The sequence below is a fragment of the Cottoperca gobio genome, chromosome 1 (genome assembly GCF_900634415.1).
Source record: "Cottoperca gobio chromosome 1, fCotGob3.1, whole genome shotgun sequence".
Classification (NCBI taxonomy): domain Eukaryota; kingdom Metazoa; phylum Chordata; class Actinopteri; order Perciformes; family Bovichtidae; genus Cottoperca; species Cottoperca gobio.
This window is the reverse complement of record NC_041355.1, coordinates 6,769,323-6,792,823: the sequence shown is the minus strand read 5'-3', so window position 1 is coordinate 6,792,823 and position 23,501 is coordinate 6,769,323. Positions and strand designations below refer to the sequence as shown.

General features: G+C 41.2%; 1 protein-coding gene across 3 annotated transcripts in view; it reads left to right on the top strand.

Annotated features, from left to right (window-relative positions):
• LOC115017865 (protein kinase C beta type) overlaps window positions 1-23,227 on the top strand; it is a 28,196-nt gene extending 4,969 nt beyond the window's left edge. For 2 of the 3 annotated variants that reach the window (XM_029446609.1, XM_029446767.1), the window contains 15 exons: window positions 8,628-8,710; window positions 10,081-10,192; window positions 12,594-12,722; window positions 13,134-13,290; window positions 14,055-14,189; window positions 14,334-14,430; window positions 14,579-14,722; window positions 15,184-15,357; window positions 15,458-15,549; window positions 16,155-16,217; window positions 16,363-16,501; window positions 16,593-16,673; window positions 16,759-16,866; window positions 17,068-17,208; window positions 17,647-19,862. In XM_029446609.1, the coding sequence (XP_029302469.1) occupies window positions 8,628-8,710; window positions 10,081-10,192; window positions 12,594-12,722; window positions 13,134-13,290; window positions 14,055-14,189; window positions 14,334-14,430; window positions 14,579-14,722; window positions 15,184-15,357; window positions 15,458-15,549; window positions 16,155-16,217; window positions 16,363-16,501; window positions 16,593-16,673; window positions 16,759-16,866; window positions 17,068-17,208; window positions 17,647-17,799 (1,808 nt within the window). In that variant the 3' untranslated portion in view covers window positions 17,800-19,862. Of the gene's footprint in view, window positions 1-8,627; window positions 8,711-10,080; window positions 10,193-12,593; window positions 12,723-13,133; window positions 13,291-14,054; window positions 14,190-14,333; window positions 14,431-14,578; window positions 14,723-15,183; window positions 15,358-15,457; window positions 15,550-16,154; window positions 16,218-16,362; window positions 16,502-16,592; window positions 16,674-16,758; window positions 16,867-17,067; window positions 17,209-17,646; window positions 19,863-21,516 lie in introns of those variants that run through there. The other variant, XM_029446690.1, reaches the window with a different exon arrangement.
• Window positions 23,228-23,501: the final 274 nt, after the last annotated feature.

Below are 23,501 nucleotides of genomic sequence, written 5' to 3'. Positions count from 1 at the left end.
CTTTAAACACAACTCGGGCTACTTAAAAACATTTCAGACACTGCTAACAAGACTTAGGCTGCCTTCGCATGCTAGGAAGCATGATAGGTAGGCCGTGCAGAGGGGAAGGCAGCTATGCGGTTTTGCTTCTAAGGTTACCTTTCCTGCTTGCCTGTGTCTCTTCTGGCTACGTCACATACAGCTGTTATCTCATTGGTTGTAACCAAGGTCGGCGACAATCAAGGTCAAAGTTGAAATCATTTTAACTTTGAGCGCAGCGCTCCGTGGCAGTTTAGAGCGGTTCGCCACGCCATCGGTTCCGCCTGGTCCGCTGATCATGTGAAGGCAGTTTGGGAGTCCACAGGTTGCACTTTGGCACCAAAGTATTGGGACAAATTACAATTTTGACCTCATGATGGTGCTGGAAGAAAGGGGATCACCAAAGTTAGTAGAATGAATCCTCTGGAGACCACGAATGCCTGAACAACAATTCATGGTAATCCAGTTAATAACCAATCTCATCAAAATCAGTGTTTTATCATCCAGTAAGTTCTTATTGGGTCGCAGGTGTGTCACTTCTGACTCATATTGTAACTCCACCAAAAGTTGACGAGAGCGAAACATTTTTCTTGTCTTGTGAAGGAAGCTTCCACTTCTCTCCCCGCTGGCCTCCAGTCCTTGGCAACAGATGTAATCTGCTTTTCAACAGAAATAAGGATGATCAAATGTGCAAATCTTGAGTATCTGTAAGAGTTCATGTTGCCTCTGTGCCAACATCACAACTGAAAAGACTAAAACACAGAAAGAATGCCAAAAACATATTGATTGCAAGATACAATTGTGACACTGTGTCCGAGAAAACAAATGCTTATTTTAGAGTACGTCTGTCCACACGGCAGCGCCTGCTGTCAGTAAGTTCCTTCACAATGAATTTTATAGCCGACAGATCTTTCCAGCGTCAGTGCTCTGGAAATGTCAGGTTGGCTGACTGGATGTTAATATGTGTCACAATAAATGACGACAGATTGATGTTTGGCATCAAACAGTTTTTGGGGTTTATAATTATTTTTAAACAATCTGTAATAGAGATTATTGGTTTACTGATCTCCTCAAATGTACTTGATTTGTCTTACCTACAGTCCAACCAACCAGAAGTATTTAATATACAAAGACACTGTAAAAAGCTTGAACCTAAATGATCAGCTATCAACGTTGTCTTTCCTGTTAATTACCTAATTAATTAAATAATTAGCCGTTTTTAAGTTGTTTCTGCTCGACCAATACAAACGACTCTGATTAATCAATACGAGTGATTTACTTGCTGATAACTGTCAATATGAACTGAAATGACCCAGGTCATGTGACAGGCTCTGTGCATGTTATATAGCATAGCATCGCTTCCCATTGGGACATCTTGGAAGGCTTTCATAGTCGGAATATGCTTAAAGGCAGCGATGCACAACACGACTTGAGCCAAGTGGATGTCTGTGCTCTACTTGCTTGAAGCCTCTGGTACTGACAGTCCATAGCATACTATGGGATGACCTGTTTTTTCCCAGTGCATAACAGTGACAGCCTCGCAGATCCTGCAGGTATGTTATTATTCTCGCTCATTCTCTCACTGTAGTGTACACGTCCTAAAAAGCATGATTCTTCAACTCCGTTTTGATGAAGAAAATTATGAAACTCGTGCATCAATCCAAAGCTTGAAAAGAAAAATGTACATTTAGTTTTTTGTCCGTTTCGCCCAACCTGATGTCAAAGGCATTATATATTGAGGCATTATGCAAGCTTATTACCCACATTTAGCACTGTAGGTATATGATTTTAAAGCGGCTCAATGTTTTTATACTAACAAGTCTATCAAATGACAATGTGAAGGTGGTCAGTCGTAGGGATGAACCTGCAGGGAATTATCACCTGAATCTATAGCTCCACTTGGCTTTACTGTTGTTGTCATCGCGTAGTTTACAGCAGTAGCAGCAGCAGCAGCAGTAGCAGTAGTAGCAGTAGCAGTAGTAGCAGTAGTAGCAGTAGCAGTAGTAGCAGCAGCAGCAGCAGCTCTCAGTGAAAAAGCTCTAAAAACCCACTGTACTCTAGGGTTGGGTGATAGGTTAGAATCTCTCAACCAGCCACCGTCAGCCCAACAACTGGCGATTGCCGGTGTGTGTGTGGGTGGGTTTCGTTTAGATGTAACTGTTTAAGTGGGATGTATTGTCGCTGAAGTATTATTCAGTATTTCCAGCTCAGAATTACAACTAAGAGGCTGACGTGAACGTTTTGTCCGACTCAGTTGATCATAATTGCGTTCTGAACGATATGAACGGGAACGTTGGAGCGTTCAGGGAGCTACACAGTAGCAGGATCTTATCCTTGTGGTTCAGTTTATTCAGGCATGCTGAGGCCTGAATGGTGATTTCAAGTGTCCCCGTCTGTAGTTTGCGGACTGGTAATCATCCAAGATGGAGGAACTTCCTGATGGTCCCGTTGATGTCGGCCCGCTGTCATCCTGGCAGTCCATCGCAGGAGTCTTTTTTTGGATCGGCTCTGATTTGCTGTTATCTCTGTCAGTCAGATAAAACGGGTGGTGTGTGTGTGTGTGTGTGTGTGTGTGTGTGTGTGTGTGTGTGTGTGTGTGTGTGTGGTGTGTGGTGTGTAGACCCGACTGTAGGGCTCAGCCTGGTTGCTAGGCAACAGAGCAAAGACCTTCTCGGCAGGTCACTAGGCCTGTCTTTCAGTAATGCGTGTGCGTGTGTGTGTGTGTGTAAGTGACAGAGCAAATTTATGAACAAAAAGCTATAAAGTGTGCTGCATCCTTCACTGTGTTCTCTGTTGCTCCAGTTCTCTGTTTCTGTCTTTCTGACACATTGCAAACACACACAAATGAATCCTCCACCCCCTCACATCGCCTCAAACCAGCTGTGCCCCCATCCCTTCCTGCCCACACACACACACTCACACACACTCACACTCACTCACACACACACGTCTCTCTGTTTAACTTTATTTCTTCTTCACTCTCTTTTCTTCTCGTCTTCTCATTTCCCTTTTTTCAGCCTCACAGTGTGTCCATTAATTTGCATTGTGCAGCGCTACAAATGGTCAGAGTTCATTGTCATACCATCAGTTACTGTTAGTATCTGTCGAGGCCTCAGTTTGCATGTTTAGATTTAAAACTAGGTTCAGGTGTCCACTAATGTGACCCGCCCTCTCTCCTGCACAAATAAACAGGCATGAACAAACAGAAGCACTCTGTTGCTTAACTGCTAGAAAGCCGTGGAAAGTGCCGGCAGTTGCAACGGTGCCTCATGAAAATGTAACGACATTGTGAATAATTAAGATTAAACCGTGTGTGTGTGTGTGTGTGTTTTGTTTCAACATGTCTGTTAATAGTTTCATAATGATGTTGAAATGTGAACCGTATTGATTTCTTAATTCTATTTTTGGTCTGCAAGTCATAGTAAAGTGGAAGTGGTTTAAATCAGCACCGCACAAGATTTTTATCTCAAATAATTTTTTAAATACACCAGCAGTGATATGAGGCTGATCCGCACTATTTATCTAAATGGAGTTCTGTTGTTGTTCACGTCTTCTGTAGGAAGTGACTGCTCAACATTTAAAAGGATGGATTGTACTTTATATGTGTGCAGTTTACTGACTGATGATCTGATTCAGCTGGATTTCAAATGGATCAGTAGCTGCTCTGCTCAAAGATATCAAACATACCTTTCCCACCTCTGAAGGGTTAATACTCTGAATTCAATAATGTTTTTATTAGCGCTGCAACTAACAATAATTTTCATCTTCGATTAATCTGCAGATTATATTTAAGCAATAGCTCACGACAGGCCGTGGTATATGGTCATTATATCACAGTTAAGGGGCGTGGTTCGGCCCGACAACCCCCTTAACTGTGATATAATGAGCATATATCACGGTCTGAAGTGAGCTATTGCTTTTATAAAACGGTTACCAAGTGTGGCAATATGAAAGAAAAATACACACTCCAATTTAAATAGTTTTTATTATTAAATAATGATGTTCAAAATAAAATCGTCCCTCCGTTGCCTTCTGCACAAAACATAGTGCGAGGTGGTTGCTATGCAACAACACTAACAGCTAGCGAACATATTAGACAGACAACGTTGATGATTATTTGGTCTACCTGCTCTTCACGAAGCTCTGCATGTCGTCTTTTAGGGGCTTTCTTCTCCGGAGATGGGCACTGATCAATCCACTCCTCCAGAGTAAAGCTTTGTAAATTTGTTTCCCGTTAACACCGAATGTGTCGGCGATTGCAAGCAAAATGTTGGATTACCGTAATTATGTCATAGTTTGCGCAATCGAAAAGATTTCATCGGTTTCTGAAAGCTGAGACTCTGCGCTTTACAGCATATATTGATTCATTACGGTAACTTCACTTACGGCCCTCCCGGAAGCCCGCGAAACGGAGCCTATGTTCTGAGCGAATACACACAGCGGATTTAATTAAAATGGAAGCAAAACGGTATGTAAATCAACACTTGTATTGCGTGGTGACTTGTTTAGAACAGTGTACAAAGTCTGTAAGGTTGTACTAGGTGTGTAATTGTACGGACGTAATTTAACAGCTGTAACGGTGTAGGTTTTTCCGCAGACGCGGAGGGATACTGACTTGTTGTGAAAAGTAACTACAATTCTACCCGTGATATACGCTCATTATACCACGGCTAAGAACCAATCAGATTGCTTGATTTGACATATCCGTTTTATAATCTTCATTAATCGTCTACATCAGGGGTGGGGAACCTTTTTCCTACATCCTTTGAGGGCCATACTAATTATTGAAGTCATAACCTCTGCAAAAGTTTTTAAGACACAGCCCATTCATTTCACTTTTCTTTTATGCTGTGCAAAAAAGCAACTCTTTTATCCATGTATCTTTCTGTTTTTATCAGAAAACAATCCTTTATTAGTCCCACAACGGGGAAATGTATCTTGTCACAGCAAAAGAACATATGAAGTAAAAAGGCAGTACACAATAATTAAATAGAATAAAAAATAATATAAGTACCAAGTGGTTGATAGAAAATAAAGTGAATATTGCACATGGCAGTGATAATTGCACAAATTATGTAAAGTGAATATTGTAAATGGCAGTGATAATTGCACAGCAGTGGTTGAACAGTCTGTTCTTGGTGTGGTGGTCTACCTCTCTATCTCTCCATGTTTTCATGTTATGCTCTGCAGAGAGCTGCTTGTTGGGCCAAACTCCGCCGAAGAGTGTTAACTTTATCCAAACGCACTCGTCCTTTCAGCTCGTGCAGATCGGCATGTTTCGTGCAGTAATGGCGTCCGAGATTATTTTTCATCACCGCACAAACTAGACACACTGGCCTTTTACTTCCACAAAGAAATAATCGTTCGTCCATTTCTCCTAGAAAGTGCGACATTCCGCATCCACATTTTTCTGTGTTACACTCGCCACGCTGCGTTCACTGATGTCAATGACAGTCTCGTTTAATATTGAAGTTTTTTGACATGACGTGACCACGTGTTGTGTTCAAGGACCCTGACCGTGGCCAGTCAATCGCCCGTCTATTGCTGTCTGGATTTCTTTGGGGTTTTTTTCAAGTGGATTTTTTTGCTTGTGTTTATGAAATACCTCGTGGGCCGGATCAAATGGTCTCGCGGGCCGTATACGGCCCGGAGGCCGGAGGTTCCCCACCCCTGGTCTAAAGGTCCTGTCACACATATCCGTCCAAATACGTCCAACTTTTCATCGGATTGGATCGGAAAAGTGAAGATATACAGATACGCATGTCTAACCTATTGATAGCGCATCACTTCCTAATACAAAATGTATCAGACGAATACCCAACCAATGCATAACGTATACAAAATATCGGCAACACGCTGGTGTACGTTGATATAAGTTAAGGTATAAGTAGTATTCGTTAAGAGCTCACTGTGTTACGCTGGGGTGTGTTGTTGAACGCTGATGTTTTGAGCATGTTCAAAATTACCAGACGTACCCGACGTGTGCTTCATAAGATATGCAGACGTTACGTGACGTTAGACATACGTGAATACGTACGTTAATATTTACCTACGTAAATACCTACGTGAATACGTTAGAGGTACGTTAGATATAGGCTACGTCGGCTGACGGTGAATCCTACAGCCAATGTATTGATAATGAGTGGATAACCTATTCCTACCCTATGTTAAGATGATGCCTGACGACGGAGTAACTTATTAAACGTGTTTCTACAGGACAGCTAGCGTTCAGCATGTTAGCCGTTCTCCAGCATCAGCATGACGTGAACCAAATGGCACTTTTCCAGCTCCGTTGTCCAGACGCTCTGATACGTTTTAAATAAGTAAGTGACGTGTTCGGCGTAACGTCTGCGTCCTTCAAACGATCACAACTTACCCTTAATTTAAATCAACCTATTGCCGATATTCTACTGTGGCTGTTTGTACATAAACAAGATGTCGATTGATATAATCTTATTTATTTGTTATTAGTAAAAGTATTTGCTGTTGCCAAGTTTTGCATTATGGATTTAAAAAATATATATTACTTTATATTTTGCTGGTTTTCTTCAGCAAGACTGAATCTGTCCAACAGACAAAATGAGCTATTTAAGTGTGTCAGCTTGGGCTTTGGTAAATTGTGATGGACATTTGTTAGTTGCAGCCGTGGTGAGATTCACAGCGATGGACTAGACCAGCTTGTCAATCTCTCCTACTCAACTCCTGTCAACATTTTGGTACCCAATAGCATTTTGGATCTCTGTCTGTGGCATATAGAAGTCATGTAAATGTTCATACAGTAGCTTCAGAAAATATTCAGACCCTTTGGTTGTCTCTTCATTGTCTTGCAGACGTCATTTTAAATGGATACAATTGCAATTTATTCCCATTAATCTACACTTTTGTGTTACATCTAAAACATAAAGGAGCTGTAATACTTTCTGAAGCAACTGTATACAGTATCTATCGCATGTAAAATGCTGGTTCACAGAAATTCATAAATATAATTTCTATCCCTTTATTAAAAAACAGAATTAATTTCACATGTGAACTCTACGACATGTGCCTCTGTCACGTTTTCTGTGTAAAACATCTGAATACCGCACACGACAATTATGAAACGTTTCAGCGTCTACATGATAACAAAGTTTGCTTTTCATCTTATCAAGGCGGTCTTCAAAATGCTCAAAGTAAAACCAAACATTAGACTTTTTAAATACATTTTATGGAAACTTTGTTATCCTGCCTGAGCTCTTATCACACACTTTACTGTGGGCGATCATGCAAGCAAGAAGTCTGATGCTTCAGGTAAGAAATGATTAAACTTCCCTGACCAACTTCAAGAATATGGCCCTAGACATTCGCTGTTTTCTTCACTTCAGTGGTGGATGGGCCCATTATGCTGAATTCTGCATAATTATATTTTGATATATTCGCGCAGGTGTGTGCAGACACAATCGCCAAATCTGGTTTGGTCCAAAATCAACCCTTAATTCACAGAGATGTGAAAATGTGCCGGCTCGACAATCTGCTTTCCCCCGCGTTCTCTCTCTGCGCCCACTGGCAGCTGTCCGCTAATCAGCGGCTCTCACTCGCACTTCGGAGGCAGACCACTAAATGAGCAAGACATCGGCCAAAAAACAATCGGCTCTGTACTCAGCCAATTGCCAATCACCAGTTGCCGATATATTTGTCCGATTGCCCAACCATAGTGGATACTGTTGGGTTGCTTATTCTATATCATAATTTATTAGTTAATTTACTGTATATTTTGTATTCATAATCTGATTTTGTAAAGTTATGAAATTGATGTAGTGTAATAGAGAAAAATATTTATATAAAGTATAAAGTAGCATTAAATGGGAATACAGGAGTAAAGTGCAAGTACCTCAAAACGATACTTAAGTACTGTCCTTGAGTAAATGTACTTAGTTACTTTCCACCACTGCTTTCGTTACACCGGCCATCCGTCTTCTTTAATGTATTTCCCTCCTTTTGAGCAGAGCTGCTACTTCATTGTACTCAGCAAAACTAAACTTTATCTCACATGTTGTTGGGGGGAAAAGTACTAAAATACTGTGTGTGTGTGTGTGTGTGTGTGTGCGTGTGCGTGTGTGCGTGTGTGTGTGTTCTCTTAACATCCATCCGAAAGAGCACCCATCCAAAATTCTTAAGCAGAAGTCTATTTCGTTTCCTTATTTAATATGATTACCTTTACAAAGGGGATCAGGAACAGCAGCCGTGGGCTATATTAAGCTCAGGGTAAGCATGGTATTTAATACAGCCCGTCACTACACTGAATGATTTTTGCACAACTTCAAGCAGACACCAGCAGACCTTTCCTGTATCGGCTTTAATGTTATGGGACGTGATTGTTACGAGATGTCCCACCATGCTGTGGATACATTTAAAATCATCATAATCTGAAGCAATAAAACTAAATATAGATGTAGACACAGCAAGGAAGAAACAAATGGGAACTGCTGAAATATGAGTAGCATATTGTGCCGTGGTTAATGCCACATAATTGACATATTGATTCATCTCTTTGTTGCTATTGTGTTGCTTTGTTTGGCGTTGCAAGGAAGCCTGAGTTTGACATTCACTTTTTTCCTCTCTCCCTCCACCAGTGTGCTGTTTTGTGGTCCATAAGCGCTGCCATGAATTTGTCACCTTTTCCTGTCCGGGGGCCGACAAGGGACCTGCCTCCGATGTAAGTAAAGAAAATGGGAGTTCATTTTCATATCATGTGTTCAAGTTAGATATTTATTAACTGACTGTTACTGATTTGTTTAGCTGTTAAGTGATGTTTATTATTAACATTAGCAAGGTCAGCACAGGCTTTTTGTGTGCATGTAGTTCCTGTATTTGATGGTAGATGAACACACACACACACACACACACACACACACACACACACACGTGTTACCTCTTGTCATCCTGCTGAACTGTCAGCCCCAAATCACACTGAGACATGTCAATAGAGAGAGAATGTGCTGCCTGGCTGCCTCAGGTTAATGAGCCGACATGTATCACACACACACACACACACACACACACGCACACATTTTGTGAGTCAGCATGGATTTTGAAGCCATATAACTGATGTTTATTAATCTCTAACTCCTCTGTCTTTCTTTGTTTTTGTTATATCACCGCAGCTGTTTTGTTGTTTTCTATTTTTAAACATCCTCCAAACTCAAATCAGTACTGCATTCTGGCTTTCAATGATTTTGCTTTAGCTCTCTGTCATAATGAAAGCAGCATTTGAAGGATTGCCTCCCCACAGATGCACTAAATGGTCAAAAGTATAGGATAAATGCACTTTTGGTCTCAGGATGTTGGTGTTGTTTAGGTCATGCCAGTATAAATCATAATGATGTCGAATACAATATTTTAGACGATCGTAATGTTCCAACTGTATTGCAACAGTTTTGGGAAACGATTTCCTGTTTCAACGTGACAATGCCCCTGGGCACAAATCCAGGTTCATACAGAAATGTTTTTCACTGTTTGTTGTGTAATGACTTGACTGGCCTGCGCAGAGTCCTGACCTCAGCCCCATCTGCAACACCCCTTTGGGAGGAATTTTAGCCTTTTCACACAACATCAGTGGCCGATCTCACTTATTCACTTCCAGCTGAATGGGAGCAAATCCCTGCAGCATGGTTCCAAAATGTTGTAAAAAGTCTTCCCAGAAGAGTGGGCGATTTTATAATGTTTTTATTACTGTTATATTATCATAGTAATTCACGTGGGTTTAGGAGTAACGCTCGCATATGGTTGAAATTATCTGGTGTCTACATACTTTTGGCCATAAAGCGTATCTCAAAACGCGTGCAAATAAAGCCCAAACTCTCTGCATGGTTAGATACCACTAGAGGTGAGTGAGAGCGTGTTTTTTATTTTTATTTTGGTGAACAGGACAAAAGAGAATAATTGAACTTTGTGCAGCAGTTTTAAATCTTTTAATGGAGTCAAAGTTCACCACAGATGCAGGACCTGGACTGAAATGACCTGGACTACTTTTAAATATTGAATTCAAGTGTTTTCCCTCTCCTCTCTGTGTTTGTGCCTCTGCAGGATCCTCGTAGTAAACACAAGTTTAAGGTCCACACTTACTCCAGCCCGACCTTCTGTGACCACTGTGGCTCCCTCCTCTACGGGCTGCTACACCAGGGCATGAAATGTGACCGTACGTACACAAATATCTGTGTGTGAGCATGTTTCACAAATGAAAGCTTGTGCTTTAGAGTCAATAAGCAGATATGGTCATTTTACCTGCTTTATTGACCTTATTCAGCCCACATAGGGAATATTCAAGGTGGAAACTTTCCATATGAATTAACTGGAAATAACGGGAATCAAATGGAAACATAAGGGTCATCTGCTCAAGCTGTATTTACCATGTCGTATGCAGATAGAAACTAACCTTTCATGTGAAAGCTCTCTTGTCGAGAGACAATGAAATGAATTAAGGCTCGAGCCCTTCAGTGTGGAGTTAACATGTTCTCCCCCGTTCCTGAACGGGCCAACATGCGCAAGAGAACAAAGACTTCACACGCAGCACTCTGCTGCACATAAATAAACATGGAGGCCACTGAAGTCAGCATTCATGCTTTCATTTATAAGTTGATGTGCAGTGGAAGCTACTAGCAAATTTGTGATGATCCATGACGGACCGTTAAATAGATATTATCAGCTTAAAGACCGACAGTTGGAGAGATATTATCAGCTTATCACAATGAGTGAAGAGTTTTTACATTCCTGCTGTTGTGTCATATTTATTACTGACCATTTGCCTGTTGCAGCAAAGACACAAACAGGAAGTGGGCGACATCTCTGCAATGCTGTCTCCCGCCATCCCCGACATTATCCAGTGTGAAAACAGTTCCTCATTGTACCTGTGCGCAGTGTTTGATGGACTTTGACTTGGTCTTTGAAACCGTTTTCATATATTTAGATTCACCAGATGTACGCAAAAAAGGGAAATAAAATAGGTTGGTGTTAAAATGTTTTTTTTGCTAAATAAATACAGCTTATAAAACACAATTTACAAAGGGGTTATTAGGTTATATATTAATCCTCATAAACAAATGACAATTGAGTAGGAGCACTTGCAAATTTTATTCATATTAACAAATTGGATTTTCTTTTTGGCTCCACAATAGTGGAGACGCACACAGACATGTTTCTGAAATCAACTTGCCAAATCAATACATTTCTAAAAGCACATCTTAGAAACTTCGTCCTGTTCGTTCTTTTTCTTTCATGCAGGCGATGTAAACGTAGACGACCCGGTGAAAAATACAGTCTCACCCTTCTGTCCACATGAATCCCAGTTAGTATGATTGTTTGAGATTACATGATGAGCTGCGTCCCTTTTTAAGTCACATTGATTGTTTTTTTGGTAAAGAGCCACCAAACAGCTGCCGCAAGGAATAGTGGCACGGCATTATCTCTTTCCCTTTCGTAAAGGACATAAGAAAGGAAGCATTGAAGATCCTTTCTTTAGCCTATAAAGAATTGGACCAACTCTTGATTTGGCTGCCGTTTACATACTTCTGGGTAGAAACTTTCCATTACATTACAGGTCATTTAGCAGACGCTCTTATCCAGAGCGACTTACAGTGAACTAAGTACAGGGACAGTCTCCCTGGAGCAACTCAGGGTTAAGAGCCTTGCTCAGGGATTGGATATTTGAAGTTTCTGAGTTGTAGGAAGCCACGATGGTCTTCTCACCTGTCACTCAAAACTCAAGTTGCTAATTTGACTCGGATCAAGGCCCCGCCAACTTGCTCTCTGCTGGCTTTATACTGGAGGAACCTAAAACTGTGTCAAACTAGGCACAAGGAAGGGATTTATATATTTTAGATTTGCTACCATGATGAGATGTGTTGTTCCGCCGCATCAAACACTTGTTTTTTCTGGGTCATCCCTCCATCAAGTTTTAATGGACAGTGGAGCCGGATAGAAAAAGTTACATAAATGAATGATGAGTTTAGTGCATTGCCTGATGGAGATATAAGATGAAATTCATCAGAAGTTATCATAAGAAAGGGCATTATCATCGAGAGGAAAATCCAAACACAGAAGTTACCTTCTCACTCTGCACCACCAAATGTGAAGCGTTGTACTTCAGAGCAGTCTGACATCTAGTGGAGAGACTGAGGAATTACACACCGTGTATTTCTTATCAGTGCTCACCATTAAGAGATACACTTATCAGTGTTTTATGTTTGCCTGTCTAGCTGTACTCAATGAATATAAAACAATGTAAGGTGTAAGTACAATTGTGTTTAACGGGCGGTGAGGGTCTAATGAAAATATGCATTATGGGAGATGTAGGATAAAGTATTTTCGGGACTTAAAATCCAGATGTCTCAGCCTTTTGTTTCTTTCTTTTGACCAATTATTTTTCTCGTGAGTCCCCCAACACAACACTAAATCGCTGAAAAGTCTTTAATCTAGCACTGAAAGCAGCATTGTGATGATGGGTGGAGGGTTTCAGAATCGACAGTGTCATACCATTTTACTTTGTGATCTTGGGCTGATGATTAACTTGTGCATTTGTGTGTGTGTGTGTCTGTGTTTAGACTGTATGATGAACATCCACAAGCGGTGTGTGGCCAACGTCCCGAGCCTTTGTGGGACAGATCACACGGAGAGGAGAGGACGCATCCAGATCACTGCCCAGATCACTGATGAAATTCTCACCGTCACCAGTGAGTGCACTCTCCTCTCTTAATTCTCACACACACACACACACACAAACACACACACACAAACACTGAGCACCTCTCAAAGCTCTCTATCAGCCTAAGACCAAAACTGGAACGTCCATTAGTTGATCAATGATCCAACGATTGGCCCACATCGCCACTGGAACATGCATCCACGTCCCAGCTCTCTCTCTCAGACAGCTGTGGATTGATTATGGAACAGAAACTAAACTGTTGTTAAGTGTTGTTAAATGTAGCCAGAGTTATTTAGGGCAGGACTCACAACCAACACTTACAGGCTCACATCCTGCTGTCCTCTGGAAAGGACAAATTCTAGACTAAACGGTCTAAAAGGGTGTATTATCTTGGGATGTTTTTTGTTGTTGTAACAATGTCATCCTCAACCCCTCGCAGTCAAAGAGGCAAGGAACCTGGTGCCCATGGACCCCAACGGCCTGTCAGACCCCTACGTCAAGCTCAAGCTGATCCCAGATCCTAAGAGTGAGAGCAAGCAGAAGACCAAGACCATCAAATGTTGCCTCAACCCCACCTGGAATGAAACCTTCACTTTGTGAGTCATTCTGTACTAGGGTTGGTCCATATGTCAACACTTTCCAAGCAGGCACTCAAGAAATGTGTTGCATCTGTTTTCCTTATTAAACAGAAAATACAACCGTACACTTTGTAAATTCAAGTTTCTCTCCTTCAGCACACTAAGACCTTGGTTAGTCTTTCCGCTGGTTTGGTCAAGATAAATCCTTAAATCACAGTTAGAAGTGAAAACATGCTGCTCAACATGCTGTCTTCCCCCACTGTCTCTCTGTCCTTGCTGAGCAGCGGCTCTCTCTCGTTCTTCGGCTGCAGACCATTAAATTAGCAAAATAAAATTACAAAAATTGGCCCAAAAGAACAACCGGCGACGCACTCAGACAATTGCGATATATTTGCCCAATCGCCCAGCCCTATTCATCCCTGCTCTTGGATGAGTTTTGAGGCTTCAACAAACTTATATCTGGCATTGTTGGAATACTCTCTTGGCTCAATTTTCAGTCGCAAAAGCACAAAGCTAACTGGAGCCCATTCAAGTGACCCTGTCCCCATTCCTCTTCCTGTTCTTGCTTGTTATTATTCAAGCTATTCTGGGTTGCTGTGTGACTGCTAGGAAAGGCACAGCTTGAAAAGATGTCCCATGCTGAGGTGATAACCAGTTAAATAGAGAGTTGTGAGCAATGTGTCTTTGAAATCAAATTGTGAGTGGTTTTAATTTTTACCTATTTTAAGACGCTCTCCTTATTTGACTGTCCTTCCCTTTTTTTTTCTCCTCTCATTTCTTAGCAACCTAAAAGAAACTGACAAGGACCGCCGTCTGTCAGTGGAGATCTGGGACTGGGATTTGACCAGCAGGAACGACTTCATGGGATCCCTGTCCTTTGGGATCTCAGAGCTACAGAAACAAGGGGTAGATGGATGGTAAGAGACGGTGGGATAATTGGGGAAATGACACAAGTGAAGCTAAAAATGACAAAAGCACAGAAAAACAAAGGGTGTGAATATTTAGGGATTGTCATAGTCTGGTGATAATACTGGATTTTATGTTTTTATTCTGGGGTTCAGGTTTAAGATGCTGTCCCAGGAGGAAGGAGAATACTTTAATGTTCCCGTCCAGCCAGATGGAGAAGACGGTAACGAGGAGCTGCGACAAAAGTTTGAGGTGAGACGCACAGAAACGCAGACACAAAATGACAGCATGTTTAATATGTGCTGTCCTTGTTTAGTTTTTTTTAATGAGGCATCTTTAATTCATTTGATCTTTATTCTTCCCTCATAATCTTGTTCTTTTCCTGTTCTCTTCTTTTCAGAGGGCGAGGGTGGGTCCAGGGAAGCCCACAGACTCTTCTTCCTCCTCCTCGGTGTGCAAGTATGACAGCAATGGCAATCAGGACCGGGTTAAGCTCTCGGACTTCAACTTCATCATGGTTTTGGGCAAGGGCAGCTTTGGCAAGGTGACGCACATTAGTCATGATCGATCAGCTGATTGGCTGTGACCGTTCAGACTCGTATCTGATTTTTGGCGGTCAAGTTTACACACGTGTGCCGCATGATAGTTTTACGTTGCCTCACAGCGGCACAGACAGTAACGTCACAGCCACACACACACACACACACACACACACACACACACACACACACACACACACGCAGCATGTCGTCTGTGTGGACGTTCTGATGTAAATGACGTTACGTGTTTCATTATATAGATATGTTGCATCTGTTTTCTTCTAGGTAGATTACACGTGTTCGATTAAGTGAGATATACTGCAATTCATTTTCAGTTGAATGTTTTGTCCAGTCACCTGGAGAACTGTAAGAATGCTGTAAATAGAAAGAAAGAAAATGTGCATGGTAGGCTGTGGCAGTAGGCCGACTGAAGCTCATTTATTTCCTTTTTGATGACTTCGCTCAGGTGATGCTGGCTGAGAGAAAGGGCACAGATGAGTTGTACGCCGTCAAAATCCTGAAGAAGGACGTGGTGATCCAGGACGATGATGTGGAGTGCACCATGGTGGAGAAGAGAGTCCTCGCTCTGGCTGGGAAACCACCTTTCCTCACTCAGCTGCACTCCTGTTTCCAAACCATGGTATGGATACACACAACATCTTGCATTAACAAAGATGATCACATGCGGAAACATGGCAACTCACAACTGATCATTTATTCTCCTCTTCTTCGTCTTCTAGGACCGATTGTATTTTGTCATGGAGTATATAAATGGAGGAGACCTCATGTACCAGATCCAACAGGTCGGCAAGTTCAAGGAGCCTCATGCTGTGTGAGTACACACACACGCACACACACACAAATTGATTAATAGGACATGTTATGCAATGGTAACAATATTGTCATACCTGCAAAACACTTTCTTTTATTTTCAACTCTGCTGTCGAGACAGCTTTTTCAAGTCACTCATGTGAGGATATTCATGATTATCCCGATAAAGGAAATTCACCATCAACTTATTGTGAGTGTTTTTGTCGCAATCTGCGATAAAATCCTATATCGTCCCATCCCTAGACAGTAGTATAAAATGTATGGGTAGTTGAGATTGTATATAGTGCAAGTAGTAAGTTTGTGTTCAGTAGTTTGGCAGTATTGAGTAAGTGTGAGGCACTACAGTAGTTATTAGACTACTTGAAGGGCATTTAACTATACTCATATATTTTATGAAAAATCAAGTATTTAAAAGGCCTATTTTTTAATTTATGTTATCTTATTCATGCTTTTTAGTATTCGTGTTGCTGAAATTGAAATAGTTCACAATAACATAACCTTAAATGACCTCCACTGAAAATGATTGTGAAATTTCGATATAATCGAAGTGAAAATGTAATTTTTTTCACAAATATGGTTAGAAACTGGTGTTTGTCTGTATTTTAGGTTCTATGCTGCAGAGATTGCCATTGGACTCTTCTTCCTCCACTCCAAAGGCATTGTGTATCGGTGAGTCAGTTTGTGAGTCAGCTCGAGTGTGCATGTGCAGTTTACAATCCTTACAGGTGTGAATAACGTGTGCGTGTGTGTGCGTGTGCGTGTGTGCGTGTGTGTGTGTACTGTGTGTGTGTGTGTGTGTGTGTGTGTGTGTCAGGGATCTGAAGCTGGACAACGTGATGTTGGACGCCGAGGGCCATATAAAGATAGCTGACTTTGGCATGTGTAAAGAGAACATGTACGATGGAACTACCACAAAGACTTTTTGTGGAACACCAGACTACATCGCTCCAGAGGTGCGTCGACGTGTTGGGAGTTGGGACTTTTTTTTTATGACATTTTATAATTGCTGAATAAGACTCACAACTCAACCATTGTGTCTAACAGATCATAGCGTATCAGCCTTATGGGAAGTCTGTGGACTGGTGGGCCTTTGGAGTACTGCTCTATGAAATGCTTGCTGGACAGGTTTGTATGCATTCACTGTACTTATTATAATTAAGAAGAATTGTGAAAAGAAAAGTAATGACTTGTATATTTTTCGGCCATCCAGCCGCCTTTTGACGGGGAAGATGAAGATGAGTTGTTCCAGTCGATCATGGAGCATCACGTCTCTTACCCTAAATCCATGTCCAAAGAAGCTGTTGCTATCTGCAAGGGGGTGAGGGCGCATGCTCGACTGCACATACAGACTAATGTGACCTAATGTGACCCCTAAACCTTCTCCATATGCACTCTGAACTCCGGAGAGTACGCCATGTTAATGGCTCTTAGTTTAGCTAGTGTGACTGTATACACACACACACACACACGCGTACATTTTCAAACTCTTCTCACCTCGTACGTCTGTGGTTGATTTTAGCTGATGACCAAGCACCCAGGTAAGCGTCTGGGCTGCGGTCCAGAGGGGGAGAGAGACATCAAGGAGCACGCCTTCTTCCGCTATATAGACTGGGAAAAACTGGAGAATAAAGAGGTCCAGCCGCCTTTCAAACCTAAAGCTGTGAGTATATTACACACACTCTCTTCAGCTGTTGAATATTACCTGAACTTCACTGATTATCTTAGAGAATAGTTACAGTAAGGAAGGGAACACTAAACTTAGTCAAACTTTCAAGGTAAGTAATAGATTAGATCGCTCATCCCCCCCCCCCCCCCAAACCCAACCATCACCTGCCATTGGTCACTACTCGGACAAATGCTGAGCTAAGATTTGTGAGTGTAGTCACCAATGATGAAGCTGAGATGTCACTGGCTCACATGCAGACCAATGGAAATCCACAGTTTCAGCTGTGAGTGATTTGATTGGTTTTTGCCATGTTTTAGTTGTATTTCTCTTTTTTCTCTTTGTTTGTTGTTTGTTTTTATTCCTCACATCCCTCATCAAACTCACCGTATCCCCCCCATGTCTCTTTCTCCACCTCTCTCCTCTCCACGGCAGTGTGGGCGTGATGCGGAGAACTTTGATCGCTTTTTCACACGCCACCCCCCTGAGCTGACCCCCCCAGATCAGGAACTTATAGCCAACCTGGACCAGGAAGAATTCCAAGGCTTCTCATTTGTTAACCCTGAGTACCCTCCCACACCTCACTGACCATGCCACATATCACTGGGCTGCACAAGTAATCCCCCACACCTCGGAAACATACATTAAACAAAACAAAACAAAAGAAATCACCATGATGTCATATCCAGGCTGCATCAGGGTGAAACGTAAAAGGAAAACGCTTTTTTCCCCTGAGACTTAGATTAGAAGATCGTTATCAATCTCATTTCTGTGCGTAAAGTAAGGAGCTGGAGTCAGGAGGTGATTAGCCTAGCCTAGCATAAAGACAGGAAGCAGGGGGAAACGGCTAGCATGGCTCTGTCTAAAGAAAAGAAACACTTCTAGTACCTCATAAACTCATCACTTCATCACTTCTCTCCATGTATGGATTTAAGAAATTAGATAAAATGTCTTTCTTAGTAACTTTAGTTCTGGTCGCTGTGTTTTTGAGGAGAGCCAGGTGATCAGTCCCCCCCCCCCCCCGGCTTCCAGTCTTTATTCTAAGATAAGCTAATCGCCTCCCAGCTCCAGCTCTGAAAGAAATCAAATAAGCGTTTTTCCCAAAAATCTATTCCTCTAAATAACGTTCATATGGAAATGCAGACAGGTGCTCAACCGCTAACAATCAGGAGAAATAATCAGATATTAACACGTCAAGTTGCCAGTAGGAGACGAGTCTTGTTTCCAGCGGCGACACTGTTTTCAGTTTACTGTGGTTTAGTTGAGCACGTCATGGTCCGACCTCAGGGCCGACCTGAACCTGCTCTGTCTCTGGGTCGCCCTCCCTGTGATTGCATATTGACGACCTATTGATGAGTGTACTATGATCACATATTTGGTAATATTCATACAGTGTAAGTGAAAACTGACCAATTGCTTTGCTATGATTGTTTGAGTACTAAATCAGTTTCCTAATGTTGATTTTATTTTGTCTATAGGACCAAATACTTCTACACTTTCTGTTCAGTCAGTGTTGTGGTGATCATTTTTGCTAACTTAATTTTTAACCAGAGGATTGAAGTCTTTATAAATGCATTCAGAGCGTAGGTCTGCGTCAAGTTAGTGATTTTTGAATGAAATCTCTTTACCTTTCTCCTGATTCATTGCTGAAAGATTCACCACATTACACTGTTTTTAATGACATATCTCTTAGTTTGTAAACAACCTTTTTCTTAGGGGAAAATTTCACATATGACGAGTCTTGTGAAGCTTGTAGTTTGTTAGGATGTCCAAAAGTGCCAAAATTGTGTTCAAAATCACGAGGATGTGGAAAAATATTGTCCTCAACAACTGTGATGAAGGGCAGCCATCTTGTGCCATTTTGCAGTACATGTATAATTATTAGAAGATGCATTATAGCTTATCTGTTCTCCAACGATACAATACCCTCGGAAAGTAATTTTCATATATAAAGTGAATGAAGTGTTTAATTGTGAGGCAGATTGTATTATCTTTTTGTAATTGTGTAACGATGCAGGGTTGTAACAATGTGTCAAATCTGAGCTCGTATCAAAAAGGGAGGCGGCATCACGTTGACATCATAGATGCACAAAGATGCTCGCTGATAAAGACGATTGATTCTGCCAGGTGGACAGACCACACATCAATGGTGACATAACCAGAGATATGACAGAGAAAGAAAAAAAAAATATATATATATGGAGTTCTATATTAAGAAAGATATTTGGATAAATCGTTCTGGATGAGAGATGCTTCTGTGGATTGTGTAACTGTCCTGTATGACTGGAAACTGATAATATACTCACTGGTGCCTACCAGACTACTTGTGCTGTGTCTGCCTTGTTACTGCTGCTACACCCAAAATGTTGAAAGATGTTTATTCGTTTTCTTGCCAAGAGTTTGATTAATTCCACTCTCGCATCTGGAATCGAAGCTATACAGATAGGAGACGACTAGCTTAGCATTAAAACCGGAAATGGGGAAAGAGCTAACACGTTATGTTTTGTTTGTTTCATTAGTAAAAAAAAATAAAAAATGTGGCATAAAAACAACAATTTCCAATTCAGCTGATGTTCAAAAATATTTACCCTGATGACTTTCATTATAGTTCAAAAGAAGAAACAATGAAAATAAAGAGAAAGTGAAGCGTTCCTGTGGTTTACTCTTTATATTCTACAACACACTGCCTTCCACTTCAGCATTTTCTATTAGACATTTTAACGAAGTTAAGCAGCGACAACTTTGTGAGCACAGAAAAATACTAGAAGGACACTTGGAGAGTTCAGACATAATAAATGTTTATACACCAGTTACGGATGCTTCACAGGATTTAAAGTTGTTATATTATAGTGTGTTATCTGACATTTCTTCCACAAAACAAACACACATTGCATAGATACAATATGCATCTTCACACTTTCTTTAATACACAAAAATGAGCTGAATTTGTGGCTAGTTTGTGGACCAGTGGTAGAGGTGGGAAGGTTTCCAGCCTCTCCTCATTTCAGCTCGCAGCCCTGTGATGAGACAAAAGGAGGAGGTAGGAAACTGTGTGTGTGTGTGTGTGTGAGAGAGTGTCTGAGAGTGAGAGTGAGTTACATGTGTCTTGCCTGGGGCTCACTGCTTCACTCTCCTGTGTGAAATCCTTTCCAGATGTGGTTTGGTCTGCAGCTGGTCTGTTTTATTGATCCTTGTCTGTTCTGTACTGGAACGTTTCCTCTCTCTGGCTTTGGAAGTTTGTCTTGGATCTCTCTGCATTTGTTCTGTGGAAGTGTTTCGGTGGGGTTTTTTTTTTCCTCCATCTTTTGACTGTGTTTCTGGGTTTTGTCGGCAGGGTGTTTGTTTTTTGTCGACTTGCTCCCCAAGTCCTGTATGGAATCAGTTGTGGGTCTAGACTCCATGTGGTTTCACCATTTACAGATGATCAGAGGTGCGGACTAGACTGGACTTAGAGTCGACAATACCAAAATACACATGCCACTCGACTCACCATTTAACCCCAATGACTCATGATTTTAATTAGATTTAAAGGACACGTTCACAATTTTTCTTAGAACAACAATCATTTCTGTGTAACTGTAGAAATAATCAGATCTGTAGCCTAAAACTAGTATTTTAGAAATGCTGAGTTCAGGGGAACAAATTCCTCCCATGCAACAATCACCCGTCACATAGTTATACAATTATATATTCTGTAAAGTTTTACTTACATTACTACTTACTAGTACTTTCTTAGAGAGCGCAGACCTCTGATGAGGCCAAATTCATTATCTCGCAAAGTTAATGAAAAGATTAAATATTAATGGGTGTACTCTCCCACTGATTCGTATCCGCTCCCAAGCTGAATGGGTTCTTTCTTGGCCCCCTGATGGCCTGCATGCAAGAATCATGCAAAATAGAATAAAACCTCCAAGATATACCTGATCATTTTTTATTTCAAATATCAGAACACTGAAAGTAATAAATACATTTTTAAAAAGGCATTTTTGTAAAATGTACTATACTATAATATACTATAATGTCACATTAGGACTTGTTTAGGACCCTAAATCACAACATTAAGGACTTGTGATGATGACTTTGTCCCACCTCTGCAGATTATGGTTTTGTGTGTTGAATCTATTCCGCCTTCCTTGCCTCATTCTCTACATCCATCTTTGTGCTTTTATGGGAGAGTGGTGATTTTTGCTTGTTATCAACCTTTTTCTTTCTAAACTGCCCTTTTTTTTTTAACGCTGTACAAATTCACTCAAACGTTATTTTTTAACACGTACTCCCTCTCCTTCTTTTCTCTCTCTGTGGCAGAAATCTCGCCGAGACGTCGGCAACTTCGACAAGGAGTTCACCAAGATGGCGGTGGAGCTGACGCCCACAGATAAGCTCTTCATTATGAATCTGGACCAGAACGAGTTTCAAGGCTTCTCCTACACAAACCCCGAATTCATCATACAAGTCTGAGGAGCTCCTGTTGGTTAGACACAGCCCAAACAAGACTTTACTCCAACACGTACAGCTACAGTTACATCCATCAAGGACTCATCCAGCATCTCATCGCGCCACCACTGAAGCTAAAACCACAGCGTCGCATTTACATCGTCAAACTCACCAGCATCTGAACAAGAATCATAAACCACAACACTGGCTTCAGCTGCTGGTTGGTCACACTTACTGGGACTGAGTTTGACCAGTAGCCACATGGTCAAACAGGCCAGTTTCCAGACAAACTCCAGGCATGTGTAGTATTCACAGAACCTCGTGGTGAGCAGGTCAATACAAAGAGTCATATAGTGAATGTGTAACTGTGTGTATGTGCTCTTATCGATCAACAACAGTGTGTGTTTGTTTACTTGATTATTTTTTTCTGCAGCCTGTAAAAGTTGTGTCATGAACATTCCACGATCAATATATCATGTATGTACACACACACACACACACACACACACACGTGTCTGTGCAGGCTGCGGTTTGGAGGGAAGGAAGATTTGTGAAAGTCCTGATTTAATAACCTCATGTCTAAGTTAGTCCTGAACTTAGTCTTAAGCACGTCTCGTCTTCCGAATTGATGCAAAAAAACGTAAAAAAAAAAAAAGACCCCCCCCCCCCCCCCAAATGCAGTTTGGCAGTGGTATTTAAAAATGTCTTTATCTCTTGCTTAATCTCTTTCTCTTTTCTATATGGCACTGTGTGCGCAGTGGGTTAGTGCTGTGTAGGCCTATACAGTCTTTGTGGTGCTGCTCCTCTATGCATGCCATATTTGTTGGTACAGTAGTTCCCTTGAGATTTACGTTTGACATCCCGGAGGAAGCAAAAAAAACCTCTGGTGTCTTGAATTTATCGATGCAAGTCAGTTTTTGAAGTATCCAAGCTGAAATTTCAGTTTCCACTCCAAATGCTGTGTCTCTAATAATGTTGAAATATGCTAAAGAGTTTGCTTTACAAAGCAAGGAGCAAACGCTGTTTTGCCCTTGACAAGAAAATATGAGATTCTGTGAAATGAATATTTAAAATAGATGTAATAATTCTATATGACTTGTGTTTCAGTGTATGTGTAAATAGGAATGGGATCTAGAGCTAGAAAAGGTTTTCATGTTATAATACACTTCCATACTATTCTTCATATCTCCCTTTCTCTCTGCTCTTTATCCCTGCCAACACTCAGCTGTCACTTTTTACTTTGTTTTCCCATTTTTATATCTCCCCCTCTCCTCCTCTTCCTCCCGTCCCCAAATCACATTTACATCAGTACAATTTAAGGAGGACAGGCACTTGGAAATAAGATGAATAAGACAAGCGGGAGAGGGGGGAAAAGAGGGGAGAATAAAGTGTTTACTATGCAATAGGCAGGCGAAGAAGAAGAAGAGGATGAGGAGAAGAGGGCAACTTTTATAAAGTAACCTGAAGAATTTGTGTAACAGCAGGACATATACATGTGTTGCATGCGCCGTCTTTACCTGCGCGTGAGAGACACGTACAGTATGATACCTAAATTAAAGTGAATTATCATAATACCATTTCAGTAACTCTGGCTCTCGTGTTTTACTCGGTTGTCCATAACAGATCACACATCATTACAGCATGTGTTGCAGTTTTCAGATATACATATATAATGTTCCTAAAAATACTATATGGAACAATCCTCATGTATTAATCTCTTTGTTTTGCCAATGTGTGAACAGATTGAAAAGATTTAGACCATCCTCAACTTTCTCGGTTGCCTGAAACAGCCTGTAAACTGATTTCTATTTAAAGACTAAAGACTAAACTCTAAACCATTTTGAAAATGCAAAGGA